The 17,604-nt window shown below is 39.7% G+C and overlaps 1 protein-coding gene across 2 annotated transcripts in view; it reads right to left on the bottom strand.

Moving 5' to 3' along the window:
• CDH13 (cadherin 13) overlaps nt 1-17,604 on the bottom strand; it is a 507,409-nt gene that overhangs the window by 35,654 nt on the left and 454,151 nt on the right. For both annotated transcript variants that reach the window (XM_054197627.1, XM_054197628.1), the window contains exon 11: nt 1,934-2,076. In XM_054197627.1, coding sequence (XP_054053602.1) covers nt 1,934-2,076 — 143 coding nt within the window. The remainder of the gene's footprint in view (nt 1-1,933; nt 2,077-17,604) is intronic.

Raw genomic sequence — 17,604 nt, 5'->3', positions numbered from 1 at the left:
CCCCTGTGAACGGACGCGATCAAACCGCGGGCGGGCAGTGTGTGAACTGAAGCTCGCCTGCCTCACGGCAGTCCTGCCCCGAGGGAAGCCGTGCTCCCCGGCATCGCTCACCCGGCCAGCGGTGGCCAGAGGCAAGTAAGTATCTGTGCATGACTGAGGCTGAAATTGGAGCTCCAGAGAAGCTTCTGCTCTTCTCAACGCCCACAAATTCCACTCTTACATATTTATACAGACCAGCAGATAATTTTTCCGGTTACCAACCTGCCTCTAAGTTTAATGTGTTTCACAAGCTGTTTGGTAATTAATCCAGGAGTGATACAGACCACGAGGTTAATATCAGCTGTTTCAGTTCTGCTGTTTATTGGCACTTCCACATGTGGCTGAGCTGCGTAGAGTGAAGTAGTACAATACTCCTGAATGATCATTATTAACACCTTAGCATGACAGTACTAAATGCACACATGTGGTTTCTAATTACTTCATTCAAAGAAGTCAATAATGTTGGAGCAGATCAGCTCCTGTGCTAACGGTACTGCAGAATTACAAACCAACACAGTAACAGCAGCTTGAAATAGATGCTGACTCAGTACCTCCACCGAACAGGGTTCCTTTTCTCTAACCCACGTTAAATATCTTCTCTAGCTCTGCTGTTCAGCGCACAGACACCTTTCCCTTCTCTCATTTTTCCAGAACGGAAAAAGTTCTGGGAATTCAGAGGGGTCACCTAGCAGTGAGGTTCTTGGCTTAAAACAGGTGAGCAACGCGTGTTCCTGCCCTAAGCGCAACATAAAGGTATGCCCCAGAATCCACTTTCATTCAGACTGATTTCCACAGCTGGAAATATTCACCTTCTTGTTCCATCTATTCTCTTTGAGGATATTTGACTTCACCTTTAAAACATATGCAACTTTGTCCTTTTGGTAATCCCCCAATAATATTATCCTGAATTTTTACTTTCAGTGTAAGACGACATTTCCCAGTGTACCAGATTTTAAGATGCGTTTAAAAAATCTTTATCCAATAGCAAGTAAAAGACAGAAATAAGTTTAGTGCTACATTTTTCCATGGAAATTTCCCAAGAAAAATACGTATATGAATATATAAGTAAATCACCATCTCAGCAGAATTTTTTTTTCTTTTATACTTAAGGCGATATTTTCTTTTTCCTGTCAGGCCCTGCAAATGTTCCCTGAGTCATACGGTTACACAAATGTAGAATTACTCTCCTAAAAAGAACATTTTACAATTCATCACCAGGGCTAAACCAGCTGCAGCTGTGAAAAGCGTTAGTGTATTAGCTGTTATATTACAGACAAATCTTTTATTTATTTTGAGCCTTTAGCTCTGGAGATTTGGAACGTTCAGGATTTTCTCTTTCTTTCTCTGACCCAAAGTCACTCACTGAATTTTCACTAGATAGTTTAATTTTGATTATATTTGACAGAAGGAACTTTAATCCACACAATATATAAAAAATGTTGCATTTTAACGAGGGTTTTTACTTATGTTTTATTGTCACCGTCACTGTATTGAATAGAATAGAATTCAGCATATCAGGGATGAGTTGTTATTGGTATTTAGGTGCCTTAGGCATACTAAATCCTCAAATATTATGAGGAAATTAACTCTGATAAAGATGATTTATTACTTTCCAAGAATGTTCGTAGACTATTTGCATCTAGCATTAAGATCTCAGTGCAGGAATAAACGTGTGAGATGTAACTTTAAATCAAAGCTGTTCCAAGTCTGAAATTTTCAGTTAATTCCTCTATTTCCCGTTCGTCACAATGATCTCCAATACCTCTCGGTGCCCACCGAGCAAAGTGCTGAAGCGTACGCCTAACGTTACACATGCACCTTTCTGAACAGAAAATTTCAAGCAGGGGAAAAAAGTCATATACTTTAGTGAATACGATCCATAACAGGTACTCACCGCTGTCTATTGCCAGAAAGAGAGCAGTGTATATGTTATTCTGAACATGAGGAGATTCCCGATCCAGGATAGCAGTGGTGCCGATGGTACCGTTGGTAGGGTTAATTTCTAGCCAGCCTGCTGGATCCTTGTAAACCGAATACCTGCATAAAAATACAGAAGTTGTTAACAAATTATATATCTAGACATAAAACATTTACATCACTACAAAAGAATATAGCTTTGCACTCACTGGCTTTCATGTGGTGGACCTCTTAATACTTAAAAAATACAATTTAAACCTTGTGCCTTCCCTTTGGCATGGTTCGTTATTGTAAGGCTTATGTGACAGGTGGAGATATAGAGGTTTGAGTCAACTTCTTTGGATACATATGTCCCAATGTTTAGTACAGAAATCAATATTTAAAGCATGATGTAGGACCTGTTTCCTACTCCTGTGTTATACAGCCAGGGTACCTCAACGCTTCCACTGGCCTCTGCATCAATACTGGTATTTACAGACTTCATGGATCCTCTCACAGTCCTCCTTTTTCCAGACTCAACGTTCTGGCTGGACTAGGAGTTGTATTTTGAATTTATTTTTTGAGTGGTTTACATTTTTTTTTAACTTACATATAACTTTCAACGTAACTTTTTTTTTAACTTACATATAACTTACATAACTTACAATTAGTTACTTTAAGTGAGGCTGGAAATGTAGTAAATTGTGGGGTATGGTAGCAAAAAGAGAGTTAGCCTATGGATTCATTAGGTCTAACGGGAGCTGGTTACATGCAGTCTGTGGTCTGTAGTTTCCTGCCTCTGAGGATTTCACATACGTGCTCAGAGTCTCGGAACAATTCAACCACATACGTGTTGTGTAAATAAGGATCTGAAACTGCTGTCCGTCAAGATCCCTCAATACAAAATTCACTGTTGTGCTTGCTTTTCATTAATCAGCGCAAATATTTAGACCCTGATACTGGAAATATTTAGAAATGTTGTGGTGTTTATGCACTAAGAAGTGCCCTACTTGACTGAAGTAATAAACATAAGGATGTTCATGATTAGAGCCTAATTCTATATTCAGTTAGATGTACTAAATAATATAACACCACAGAGCTGAATTAACTGGTACCAATTCCCTCTCCAATGAAATCTGTTAATATTTTAAACCAAAACTCCAATCATATAATCAATACTTAGTATAATAACCTGTTTATCTTTTTTGTAGTGAATTGTTGTAGATCATAAACAGCCACACAATCTCCTATAGGCATTTCAATGGGCATGAAATCTGCTGTTTTTAATGAGCATGTGCCTAGCCAGTGCCTCATAGTGGCATTCATCTGAAAGGTGTCCTGTGTGATAATGCTGCCAAAACTAACTTATCAGTGCAGCTATTTCCTGAGGGAATAATCAAAAATAACAGATTGTTAGGGGGGTAAAAAAAATGTAAGTAAAATGAAATAAAATAGCAGTTGCTAGAAGAGAAAAGAGGCCAACAAAGAAAGACATCGTCTCACTGAATGCTTATTTCAGAGGCTTGCTTTGGTCTCTTGTCCCCTCTGGAAAGTGGAAAAATAAGTTATGATTAGTTGCTAGATCCCTCTAGCGCTGTTAAGGGATGTCCATTATCACAGCCAACAGCAAGGGGCAACGCGCGGCTGTTCTATCCAGCTGCCTCTGACCCCACAGTCCTCATTTCAGACCTCTGGGTCCTGAGTAACTTGTGCTTTTCCACTGTCCAGTTATTTTGATCAGGCAGAGTTTGAGAACTTTGGATTTCTGCCGGGATCTCAGAAGAGCTAGGCAGAGCCCCAGCTCTGAGCTGTCAGATGTCCGAGATGGCCATTAGCATCGTTCATTATTCATGCAGCACATTTTACTGTGTTTGAGCAGCAGGTCTGGCCATTGGCTGAAGGTAAAAGAAAACCAAAAGCAAATGACTTAGTGCATGGCTCAAGCTTAAATTCTGTCATTAAGATGGCACTGTCAAAGACTATTGAATGAACTGAAGAATGGATCTCTTCCATCCCTCATCACAGGAACTTCCCTTCAACATCTGAACTAATGCCATGGGAAGGTGTCATTAAGCAAAGATTTATTATTTTTTTTTCCCCCCATGTAAGTAAGGAAAGATTTGAGCGGATTTGACTTATAATAGCCTTTGAATAATAAATGTTGGGCACGGACATCATACTATTCAGCAGGAAGAAAACTTAATTGTTAAAAAGGGAAAAGTTCTGGAGAAATTGGTTTCCTCATGTATAAATGAGGCAGTGCACATACAGGTACTCAGGCCTGAGAAATACAGGACAGAAACACAGACATCATTTCCCAGCCCACGAATCAGGTATCCTTTGTAACTGGGTTAGCTGGAGGCGGAGCAAGACTTGAATTTATGCCTTAGAAAGCACAGGGGGCTCCAGAAACCCTACGAATTTGCCAGGAGGCCCACAGGCCCATTTAAATAAACTATTCTATAGATTGACGTTATACTTCAAAGATCGTTAAAGTACTCTTATTTCAAAAGAATGATATTACAAAGAAAAAATACTGAGTTTTGTCTTTGAAAAACAGAATTTCTTTTAGCAGCAAGCCTTTTCTTCATTCATCAGAGAAACACCTCTCACCAAAAAAATCATCAGTTGCCTCAAAATTTCTTTGGTGTACTGTACCTTCAGGGGACGCGATAGTCTCCTGCAGAAGATGAAGATGGCTAACTTCAGAGGTGCTAACGGACAACACGGTCCATATGACTGTTGTTCTTTACCAAGACTTTGCTTTAGGCTTGAAAAGTGCACCCTCCGCAGGGCTGCGGAGCCAGATTGACTTTTCCGTGGTACATAGGAACACGCTGGTGTTCAGGCAGCCAGTTTCAGGATCAAAACTTCAGTATATACAACCATGAAAAATTCTACATTTTTATGAGCTATTGTTATGTGAAAATAAATTAAAGGACAAATTCGGAAACTGGAACCTTTGGGAATTTATGAGAAAAAGAAACAAATACAGAAGACACTGGCTTATTCATGCTCCCACAAAAGTCACTCAGAGTTTCACCGCTGGCTTCCCCAGGAGCAGAAATTATCCCCTAGGGAATATGTGGAAAAGAATCAAAGGCAAACGCTAGCACACAGTGAGCCATTCCATCAACCCAACATGTCCTTCCACTTAATAACCATTTAAACATTAATCAATACCCAAGCTTTATCTCCTGTAAAAATGAGTTACTAGAATAGTAACAATGCAGAATCATTATTTCATTTCACTTCTTTGTTTCTTTTTTTATTGTTGTTTTTATAACTTTGCAACAAAGGTATGCACAAAAATATGAAACAGGGGCGGCCTAAACAATTCCTAGTCTATTGTACAACTGCAAATTCTCAATTAACCCTGAAACAATTTAAGAAGATTCAACACTTCTGAAGTAATGAGAATTTAAAATGGATTGTATTATCTTCCCTGATTGCTCTACAAAGCACTGTTGGCTGTGCAAATAAAAAACTGAATTGTATAACCTGTGATTTGGCACAGGATATTGTAAAAGTAGTACTTTGTCTTTCCCACCATGTTTTTTACTTATTGTAAGAGTATATTGCCGTACAGTTAAGATGATTGTTCTTTGTTCATTTTTTTTGAGGGCTCTGCTAGCAAAAGATTTAGAATAGACTCATTAAGCAAAGGACTATACAAAAATAGAAGTATAGAATAGAAAGTTTCACTTCCTACTTTTGACTTTAGTGGGGTCTGCTGGTTGCACAGCAGTTCTGAAAATCGGACCGTTTTTTTAGGTGGATAAACATGAACTTACATGCCTGCATGTACCTCCTCAGTTTGGAAAATCCTAACTACATTGACACATCCGTATGGATGTATACAGAACTATGTTCTCTGGTGTACCAATTACTGTTTATTCTGGACTTATTCTACATCGCACTAGTGAAATTTAATGCTGCTTTGTGGAGTTTCTTTATTTCATTAGGGTTTTTTTTTAAATCTTAAACCATGCACGCAGCTTTCAGTTCCCAGGGGCTTATATGACAAAAAGGCAAGTGGGTGTAACCTATTCCGATTGTGACCTCCCTGCACTAGGCTCATGCCCTTGCACTGTCTATAAGCCAGGTGTTGCAAAGGAAGAAGAAAAAACAATTCCCTTAGACTGGAAATCATCTGCCGCAGTTTACCTGTACACCTGAAATACAGACCTACAAATAGATGCAGAGAGGCTACAGATGCAGAACAAGAGGACACAAATCAAAACATGCACTTGGCATATTTCGTGCAGAACTAAAATAAAGCGGCAAATATATGGAAATAATTTAAAATTTATAAATGGCATCATCCCCTTCCTGTAACACAGGAAAATAATTCAGAGAACACCTCCTGGGGTTGCTAGCAGATGTGCATGGTGCCGGTGGCTGGCAGATTGATTAGCACAGATTGTTACACAGAACAGTGGTGATAATACGGACATAGAAATCTAATCACAGCCACAACCTTCACTAGCCACAAAAAGAATTTCACAGCCGCCAATGCAATAGCCCAGGGTGTCATCGGAGAGCAGCCAGGCATCTAGGCACAGAGTCAGATGCTGCTCTTGGCAAGGACCTCCAGAGTTTGGTAGCTGCCAGACTTTCCCATGTGGAGTCAAGGGGTCTGGGCTCTTATGCTTTAACAGAAAGAGAAGGAAGACAAAATGAAGCAGTGCCAAATCTGTGCTGAATGACACATCTGCGCCGGTTTGATGTGCGGCGTTGACAGGAGTTAAGGTGAGCAATTCAGATTGGCTTGTCAGGATGGCGGTTTTCAGCCTTGCCCATCTGGAGACCGCTCAAGTCATGCTGTACAGAGACTGTATGACGAGAAAGATGCAACAGAAGAGGTACAGTGGCATTGGCACCATCAAATATCTGTCTGATTCTGCAGGGAGGCTTTGCTATGGCAATGCGTAACAGGGCGAGAGACTGTAGGCAGCAAGTTGACACTGTGGTGGAGGAGTGAGCAAGGCTGGGCAGGATGAATTAGGACTTGGAGAATCAGACTTTGAGTCCCAGCTCTGTCACAATGGAATTAAGGAAGCCCTTTAATTCACGCTATGCCCCCAACTCAGCTTTAAAATGGTGAGGATGCGTTTCTGCCTTGAAAAGCTGTTAAAAGGATAAAATCTGTACATCATTGCAAAAGGACTGAGAACGTACAGCAATGAGGGACATCAAAAGTACCAAGATAGACAGAATAGAAAAGAATAATTGGAATAGCTTTCTAAAGATGCAGAAAGATATTTACTGGCATTTTCAAATTGTATAGTTGCTCACCTCCTGTATGGTTTTTAAACTATGTTTAAAATAGAGTTAAACCCAGATAAGTAAAAATTCACATTCTCTGAGATACACACATGTATATGTGTATGTGTGTCTGTGTGTATACTCACTGGTCTTGGGTGAAACGGAAAGTGTCAAAATATTGATAGTAACCATTTTCACGGGGTTTCAGTCTGACTGGTAGGAGTCAGTATCAGAAACACAACCAAGCTTATTCATACATTAGGTTTTGAAATCATATTTGCTGCTTTTATGGATTCTGGTCCTACTGACATAAATGAAAAACTATCAGTTGAACAGACCTAATATTTCACTTAAGAAGTATAGATACACGTTTGTATTTTCCATGAAAAGCATTCACATAATCCATATTTCTGAATCCATAGCACTTCCACCTACAATTAGGTAACATATTGAAGTTACCGTACCTGCGTCTTGCTCCTCCCAGGACTATACCATATAATGGCAGTCTCTGAAATTTTTCTGAGCTCTTCATGAACTAATCAAGTAAAATGACTGGTGGGGAAGGTAACTTTGTATTGTCTGTGCCTACGAGCTCAGCATGAGAACTCCCTTTTGCCTCTGAATTAAAAAATCTCTCAATACAGACATTATGTAATCTTTAAATCAAGCCAATATGAATTTCACCTCATTATATCAAGTCCACCTGAAAAAAACAAGAATGACTACCTCTGGAAAAGGATTCACAGGTATTTGGGAGAGACCGGAGTAGCAATTACAGAATAAATACATGCACCTCTGCAAACAACGGTGGTTCTAAGAGAAAGACAAAAACCCTTCCCAAAATATAAGTGTAACATTTAAAATCTGTATTAAAACTGCATTGTGCTTCATATGCTTTATGCGCGGATGACATAATGTAGAGCTTTAGAGATCAACCTGCTTCCCATCATGCTCCATTTTTTCCACTCTGCTCTCATTACCTTTTGCCTGCACTAATTATGGCAGCATATGGCACTCGAAAGAGTGGAAAGGCAACCTTATTGCAACGCAGCAATTCTCCAGCTGAAATACGTGCCAGACTCATTAATGACGACACACTGCAATTTTTCTGCTATTTGACTATATGATAACAAAGGCATTACTGCTCCCATACTGGTTTAGGTTGTAAGCTTTGGGAGGGAAACTTACACTTTATGTATGTATATTCACAGCCTTGCACAGCAGGGTCTCTAATTGCTAACTCATGCTGAATGAAAACAATAATAGTGATTCTCTAACATATATCTAAAGCTCTGTAACTATATTAATATTTGATTTTGTAAAGATTTTTTTTTATGCAACATCCAGGCTTGTTTTTCTATTTTAAAATGTTTGTGTCAGTAAAGCCATTAGAAGAGTATCTTTGGAGCAGTTGTGGGTTTTCAATTTTTCAGATATTGGAAAACAATTTTGATGAATAAAACGTATAAATTTCAAGGTGCAAGTGAACACAGAGGTTTGCTTTCTATTTTATAGCAAGATGTAAAGCTACTGCCTAAAATAGCCCCTAAACACTGCGTTGGATGGTCAGTAACACACGATCCATGGTTTAGTGTGACAAAGCATGTCCCAACAATAGAAAGGAGTCATTATTAGAGAGGCAACTGAATTCACCATGTTAACAAAAAACGCTGCCAATGAAATAGAGTGCTTGGCAGTAAGACTTGTATTTACTTCATCATTTAGCTTAACGTATACTACCAGTAAAGAGTTCTATGGAAAATCAGTTATTCAAAAGGGCTTTTCATACCTCCTTTCAATACTACTGCCTCATGTGCTTTCCCATTCGGATACCCAAATACATTTTCCTTCCTTATGACCCTTGAAGAGCTCTACAAGATCCACACGACAGGATGTCTTCACATCCTTCTGTATGAGGTCAACTCAGAGGCTGGCAGCTTGCCGTTCAATGTGGAAGTGCCTGGATCGGAGCTCGCCTGTGAGCATTACACCGTTTCCCATCTCTTTCAACAGCCAGCGACCGTCTGCAGTCCGACAAAGTGCTGCCGCCAACCGCTCCTGTCCGGTGCAGTTGGCATTGGGCTGCCCTAACAGTGTTGTGCCTTCTTTTCCCACTCCTTTTAAATGTGTGTACGCAGTTAGCGTGGCAGTGTTGTCAGAACTATAAAATTACTATTATGGGCACAAGATCATGACAATTTCAATATAACTCTGCTGTTGCTTAGGGTGTTTTGTTATGCAGGCATAGCTGAGTAATAATTCAAAGCTAAGTCTTTTTTCATAATTTATTAGCAATTCAAATAACACTGCCTGAAATAACAAAAGCACATCAACTGGTAAATGGCTGTGTGTTAGCAGAGAGGGGCAAAAGCTGATGGGCGCTGTGTTTCATTCCTATACAAACTACATCGCTGCTGGCGAGCGGATACACAACGCTTCCCTGGCACTTGCTAAATCCCCTATTCCATGTTGCTTTCAACACACTGCGCTGTACCTGAGCGCGTGGGCCTTGCGCTTCCTGAGGGAACGCATCAGGCAATTTCACTCTATTTATAGATGTATTGACTGCTCAATGTGCTGCCTGCAATAGGGCTACGGTTTGCACGCAGGAGACTTGGCTACCAGGCAATTCAGGTGTACGTGTGACATTTGAGGATCCAGAATAACAGTTCGGCAGTTTTGGGAAACTGAGAACATTAAGGATTCATAACAGAGCTCATGAAGATCCCTGTTGAATAATGGCAATAGGTTTGTCATCCAAGGTGGAGGACACTCATAAGATGATACACCACCCCATGCGGCCCTACCAAGTCAGCCAGCTGAATTGGTTCTTTAGCTGTAGCATTTTTCTTTTCACCCCTGTAATACGAATCAATAGAAAAAAATTGCTGCATTAAGCTCCGTGCTATCAATAACAACCTGTTAGTAGTAGCAGCTGGTATAAAGCCAGCCCAGATATCTATCCACAGCGCTGCGGACACAACCTACAAAAGCATTTCCAGTGCAGGTAAGGACTAAAAAGCAACTGGAGGATTTCATATCACAGGGAAAACAGAAGCATAAGCACTTCATCGCAGAATGTTATTGAGACAAAATGTAAGCATTTATTCATCAAAAAAGCTACAGGTAAGGATATACAGGTTAGAAGAGAAATTATAAAGGCAACAGTACTGATAGCCCATTAAAGGCCTTTTTCAGATCTTTTCCGATCACTTGTATAAACGTACACATTGATTACTGATCCTCAAGGCCTTCAGAAACTGTCTTCTGTATGTCTAACTTTGTGATTCCACAAAACGATCACGGACAGTTTTAAAGACCTGGTTTGAATCTTAAACCTAACTGCATCTGGCCAAAACCCTGACGAACACATATTCCTTGTAAACATACTCTATTAACACAGAGCCCCTCACAATCTTCAAAAGATGCTATTAAAAACTCAGAAAGGAAATCTAAACTGTCATCTGTTTGTACTTTCCATTCCACGTATTTAACTTACACACTACGATTGGCAAACTAAGCATAGTTAGCCATCTTTTCCCATTAAATATACCATCATGCAAAATGCATGGTTTTGAATTTGGATGGAAATGCTGTTACTAAAAGTGTGGCTATATGCTAAATGTGCACTAGGCTGTAAAATATCTCCTGCAGTGCTCTCCTGCAGAGATTTGGACATGCTCAAATTACTTTGGCTAGATTCTTTAAAATAAAAAAAAAAATAAATATACAAAGCAAATTAATCTGAAATATACTATTATTAATCAGAATAAACATATCATTAACAAATCTAAAACCTGAAATAAATCACATTTTCTGGCAACACTGTTGAGAAAGGTATTAGGTCAGATGTGTTTTTAAACTTGCTGAAGATAGTGGATTTATGCAATAGCCATTTTTCAGCTTCATGGAACAGATTTATGGGCTTGAAGACTGCCTGTATTTTTGCAGGCTGGAAATGTCAACTTAGAGTACAATTTAAAAAAATAAATTAAAAAACCCATCAATGTTCCGCCACTCTGTACATTTTTGGTCACTGAAAATTCATGTTTCTCTTTGATAAACTGGACATACTCCAGGCTGAATTCATTAGCTACGCACTGGTGCATGGCTTAGCTCTGCAGGTCGGGCATGACAATCTTTGTAGTAACTCACTGCAGCAGTTATTTCCCGGGTGTTCCTGAAATGTCTCTCAAGTTTCTAGGAGTTTATGTACAAACATAAGCATGCACATCCTTTATTCTAACCCTATCTGAATAGGCATCATACTTCTCTGGCTGCAATGCCAATCTGGCACATGAATTAATGTAATAATCCCCTCCCAAGTGCACGCATATCTGTTAGGATGTACATGGGCAGGACACAGACACCACCAAATTCACTAGTGCTGCACAAGACTGATATATGTTGCTTTTTAAGGCTTAAGGTTTATACACATTCATGTTTTGGTCAGACATTTGTTGTTAATATCAGTTTTCCATTGATTCAGTCTCAAGAAAAACTCATTTCAGCTTGTTCTAAAGAAATGTGTATGTTACAGATAACCAGAGCAGGAATGCTGCGGTACGAGAGGGCTGAGCATACCTCCGGAGAAGCTCAGCAATTTTTACTAAAACTCCTCTGTGCTGTATAAACACAGAATATTCTCTACGACAAGCTTCCATTTGAGCCTTCTTTCGCTCACCCTTTCAGTTTATGAGTAATATACAGATATTTATGGCAAGAAAAGGAGTCTGCCCAATGCTTTGGAGGACAACTTGTCTCTGTTACAGCCTTTCCACTGCTATCTGTCTCATGTCAATAAGTCACAGGAAAATCTGCTGACAGTGGAATACAGATTTTTCAAAAATATTTTAGCTATTAGGTTTTTTTTCTTCTTACTTTTACAATTGAAAGTGTAATTTTTTGGATACAATATATTTAAAAAGGCAGACAAACCAATCAAACGGAAACTCTAGACGCTACTTGGTCTGTACCAATACGCCATTATATTTAGAAACACTGTAACATTCTATTTCCAGTTTACAAAAGTAAAATTCCAATTTAAAATTGTAATGAAAAAAAATATCAGCTAGAAATAATAAAAATTAAAGCCCTCTTCCCCTAAAGTATATTTTCTACAAGCAACAAATCTTGGCAGGAATGATTTTGCTTAAAAACAAAACAAACAAACAAACAAAAAAACCTTGCTTACTTCCCTGTTTTTTGCAGTAACTAGGCTGCAATATAAATATTGTTTTATATGGGTGGGAGGAGATTATAATGCTGAGTTACCTCTATTTGTGGAATTTTCTCGTGGCTTCACTCAGAGCCAAGTGCAGACCCAGCGACAGAATGAAGCAGCGTACCTCTCTCAGAAACGGCTTTTGGCTCGTTCAAGTAAAAATGAAGTATTGCCAATACAGGCAAATCGGAGCATATGGGACAGCACAAAAGGTCAAATGAGTACTGCTAACGACAGATCGATAGATACCCAATATTGGCTCCCGCTACTCACTGAATCAGAGGGAGCACAGTGGAAATTAGAGTCAGTGCTAAAAAAAGAAATGTTGGTGCTACTCTGCCTCAGGGGTAGAAGGCAACGAGCCCCTTTAGCTCAGGCACTAGTGACCAGGCGTTTTTCAGGCTGGGGCTCTAATCTCATAAATTTTAGCATTGGAAGTGGTTCCTGTGCCCTGGGGGAAGAGTTTGCAAGGCTGCGGCCACACTTCTAAAATGACGCACCCCACCTCACCATCTCAGCAAAACGATTCATCGTTTCAGCTTTATTTCGCTTGCGACATCAATGATTTAACAGGTTGGCTTTCATCGCAATTCTCTATCTACAATGATATGATCAAAACAGAATGAAAAATTAGATGAAAATCAGTTTCTAGTCCCCTGCCACTGAGAAATATCAGATGAGAAAATGGTTGACTAATTAGTTATTTGTGTGGAGAAACAATAGGAGTAAACCCCTTGGTAAACATGACGAAAGGAACAGCAGAGCCATTGCAACTAGAATAACAAAAAAACCCCAAACACAAAACCTACAGCAATTAATCAAATGAAAATACTAAAATTGTAATAATGCGTCAGTTAAATAAGATGTTATGAAAATATTTTCTGTTATTATTGTATATTCTTTCAAACGCTTCTTTATACTAAGACCTAATTTTAATTTTTTTTTTCCTTCAGGGCAAAAAATCCTAGAAGCTGAAGTGTAACAAAAAAAATCCACAAACTCATTTACGTATTTTTTAATCATAAGTGATTAGGGCTATGCTAAATGAACCCAGAGGCTATAACTATCTGAATTATTCCTAAAGCTAGGGAATAATACACCATATCTGGGACTAACACACTAGTATAATCAGGTTGTTACTGTTAGAATAATTGTCGACACATGCAAATCAGTAAAAGTTTTTTTCATTGTAGCAATTGTGCTAAAAAGCTAATCAGTGTGAGATGAGCTGGAGGTGCTTTTATAAACTACCTAGAGAAGGTTTTGGCAGGGTAACTCTATCAAGTTTCTGCACATGCTAGTTCTTTGCAACTGTGCTTCCAGCAAAAGCCGCTTCTCCCACTGCAAATCCATTTGCTGCTTTCTCTTTCAAGCGGGCGTCCCAGCAGCTCTTGAAGAGATAGGAAATTTTTTATAAGAGCCCAGCGGATTCACTACTCAAATGTCACTATTGAACACAACCATGAAATAGCACATTTCTGCAGATTCAGGGCGAGTTATTTTTTTTCTAAGGGATGGGCAGAAAAGAGGTGAGAAGTGGCTCACTACTGCGAAGCTTTAGTCCATCCGGATCAATACAGCTCCTGTCAGACTGTGGATCCTGGCTGGTACCAGCAAGGGATTACTCCAGCTGCCATGAAAACCTCAGTTTTGCCCTGGCTAATACTAAAGTCACAGAGAAAACACTTTCGCCTGGAAGCATCCCCCCAGGACAGGGCAGGGGAGCCGGGAGTCTCTGCTCCAGCACAGGATTGGAACCTGAGCCTGTGAGACACAAACATATTCACGAGATCCAGGCCTGGCCCCTATTAACATCTATTAACTTTGGGATTGGGATTCATCTCATAACGAAGGAAGGGAATTAATGTTTCTGCAAATTAATTTCCAAAAGGAAAGCGTAACGAATTGGTGAATATGCTGAATAATCATTTTAGCACAATTTATGTCCCGTGCCAATCTAAGGCTTCGCAATATTGCTGCCTTCCAAAGCAGAGGTTAGTGCCACAGGCATCCCCTGGGCACTGCTTCAGTGGTTTCTTTCACACCCACTTGCCTCCTTTGTTTCCCTCATGTCGCCTTTTTCTCATCAAAACTTTCCAAAGAATTACAGTCCAGAGTAAATCTTGAAGACACTGGGACTAGGTTATCGCAGAGATGGGGAATAACTCCTTGTCACCCTGAAAAAATGTGAGGTATTTTTGTCATGCTTGCTAGTAAAGAAAATAATTACCTCTAGCAGAAGATGAAATTATGATTCTCAAGGTGGAAGATGATGCTTTTTTCAGTGTTTTTCTTTTTTTAAAGTCTGCAACTTTTCCTAGGGAAAAGTGCGCCCAGTATTTATGAACTATAGCTTTTTTTTTTCCCCCTTTTTTAAAAAATTACTACCTGGGAAAAAAAAAAGGGTGTTAGCCAAAATAGTGCAATTCCAAATAAAGGAATCTTCTGAACTGTTGAGAGAGTTGAAAGAGACTGTAAACATTACTGAATGGACAGTCACTTAAAAGTTAATGAGACCTTGAAAATGTAGTAGCTCGGTGAAACCTATTCTAGCATAGAAATCTGGATCATAGCCACAAAAAGCAAAATTATTAACAACATAGATGTTTTGTAAGAAAATGTGTTCCAGACTCATGATCCTCAACCTTGAAATCACCAGACAACATTAGTTAAAGTTGTAAAAGAGATTAGTTAAAGACGTAAAAGAGAGGAATGGAAACGTCTGCTCAGTCTGTGAAGTCAACGGCAGAAAAGATAAAGTGAAAGCTTCCAAGCGATGAAGAACAAGAGGCTGAGTCTCTGTCTTGGATAAAGTGGGAAACACTCATCCCTTACCCAGGAACGTGAAGTATCTGCTATGAAGAACACGTAACTACAGTAAAGGACAGACCCAGTGATTCACAGAAAAGGTATCACATCAATCCTGTGGCAATTTTCCTATTCCTAAGAAACCCTGTGAAACAAAAATTTCATTATAAAGGCCAAATACTTCAAACAAAGTTACCTGAGACCTGGATCCTCCTTCTGAGAGATTTTTCTTCAAGAAAAAAAAAAAATAGGGTTCCCTTGGCTATATCAGGTATTTCAGACAAAAAATTTACATAAAAGTATATTTACTGTGATGAACCAGCATAAATATATCCACTAGCTTTTCTTAGCTAAGCAACAAAAGAAAAAGAAAAAAGGGACCAGCACAAGAAAGGAAAAAAATTAACACACAATAAATTGACCGTGCAATAAGTAGCAATTCAGTAAGAAAATCTGTGAAGAAGCTGATACTGCCAGAAAAGTAATCGAAGTTTGCTGTGCTGACAGAGCTGGGGCATTCCTGAGTTGGCTAAACTTGCACCGGACTTATTTCTAAGATTCAGCTATTTCTGAGGCGAGCGCCGTTAACGCCAGAGATGATAGGAGAGCAATAATGTTCTGCTGACTTAGAAAAGCCTCTGAGTTTCTTGGCAGGTTGCAGTTCGGGGCCTGGCAGGAAAACCAGCTCCCTCTCCTTTCCCCATGAAGCACACAGCACTGTCCCGCCAGCTCTGTTTAAACCACATGTACGTGACAGCCAGTATAAAACATGCAGCTGCTGCAGGTTTCCCTCTCCCGAAACTGATTTTGGCGCGACACTGGTTGCTAGTCCTACGATTGTAAGAGTGTGTTTTCACGTGTTTGATAGGCATAATCTTGAGTGGCAAAGATCCACGTTGGAATCCAGATTTCAGAGTAAAAGGAAAACACTGATCCTTGGAGTTGAGCTGAACCTGATCCAACCCAGAATTCCATTTTTTCTTGCATTAGAGCACCGTCTGAGCCATTATTTGTAGTCTTTGCTGAATGTGGAGCTGATCCCCTCAAGTATATTTCATGTTGTCAGTTCACAATAACAACTGAGTTAATAACTGACATCTCTTAGGGTTTGTTCACCAGGGAGAGCTGTGGGAACCCGCAGCATCACCCCTCAGCCTCTCCTGTTGCCCTACAGAGCCACGTGCTGCTGCTGCTGCTGCTGCCGCAGCCTGCGGCTCCCATCGACCTGCTCGTCCCCCGCCTGCCCCATTACACAGCCCCCAGCACACACATTTACACATTTCGCGTTAAGCTGGTGTTTCTGAACGTCTGGGATGGGCGCCCGTGGGCAGAGCTTTATCAGCAAGGCCGGATGGTTTCACTAACCCATCTCCTGTACCCACCACAACATCAATGCCAGCTCTAAACCAACAAAATGCCACTACATCTCTCCCCTGCCCGCCACCAGATCCCTGAAGCAGGGAGCTCGACAGAAGCAACAGCAGCACGCTGGAAATTCAAGTTGCTGCTAGTACCTGGCACTGGGAGGAGATGGGGAATAAAAGGTTTATCCTGGCTCAAAGCCCTTCATGTGGACTTCCTAAATGCTACCTCTAGGGAGGAGATACAGGGATTTCCAAACCCAGACAAAATATTTTAGAATGAAACAGAATCAGATCAGAATGATTTGGGTCACAGTTGGGTGCCACCCAATGAGTTAACTCCTTGTTCTCTATTTAACCTATGAAGCATCTAGTATGAAGGCTGAGTTCACCAAAGGTCAGTGCAAGAGTAAGAAATAAAGGATGTGGGTCTTTTAAGGAAAAGTGTTAGACCTTTAGTAAAGTTTGTTTTGTTTTGGTTTTTTTTAGTAGCCTACATTTTCCTATATTTCCTCTAAATTCCTAGCATTTCTTCATGAAAAGTATTTTATACACACACAAGCGCATGCAAATAAATTTGTCCATGAAGAATTTCTCAAGGAAATGTTATGAGTTATTCACACAGATACGAGAATTACTCTGTGTAGACATTACTTCTGGAAAATTATAGAGGCGCTTATGTAAAAACTTGTGCTAAATTGATGATATAAACATATCCTTACCATTGCTCAGCATCAGATCATGTTTTCAGTTGCCTATTACAATACACAAACACAATAATGTTAACTTCATATCAATGTCTATGTGAAAAATACATGGAAGGCTGTCTAATGTTTGGTTAATGGTCTGACTATCCCGAAGAATTGGAAATTCTCAAAGGGTTTTATAAATCAGTGAAGAGCCAACAAATTAATAACTTTGTTTCCATAGAAATAGAACTCAACTAATTCCATAAAATGTCACTCTGCCATTATAATTGCAGCAATTAAGATGTTTTTCCTTTTAGTT

This window comes from Rissa tridactyla, chromosome 4 (genome assembly GCF_028500815.1).
Source record: "Rissa tridactyla isolate bRisTri1 chromosome 4, bRisTri1.patW.cur.20221130, whole genome shotgun sequence".
Lineage (NCBI taxonomy): Eukaryota > Metazoa > Chordata > Aves > Charadriiformes > Laridae > Rissa > Rissa tridactyla.
This window is presented reverse-complemented; position numbering and strand designations above follow the sequence as displayed.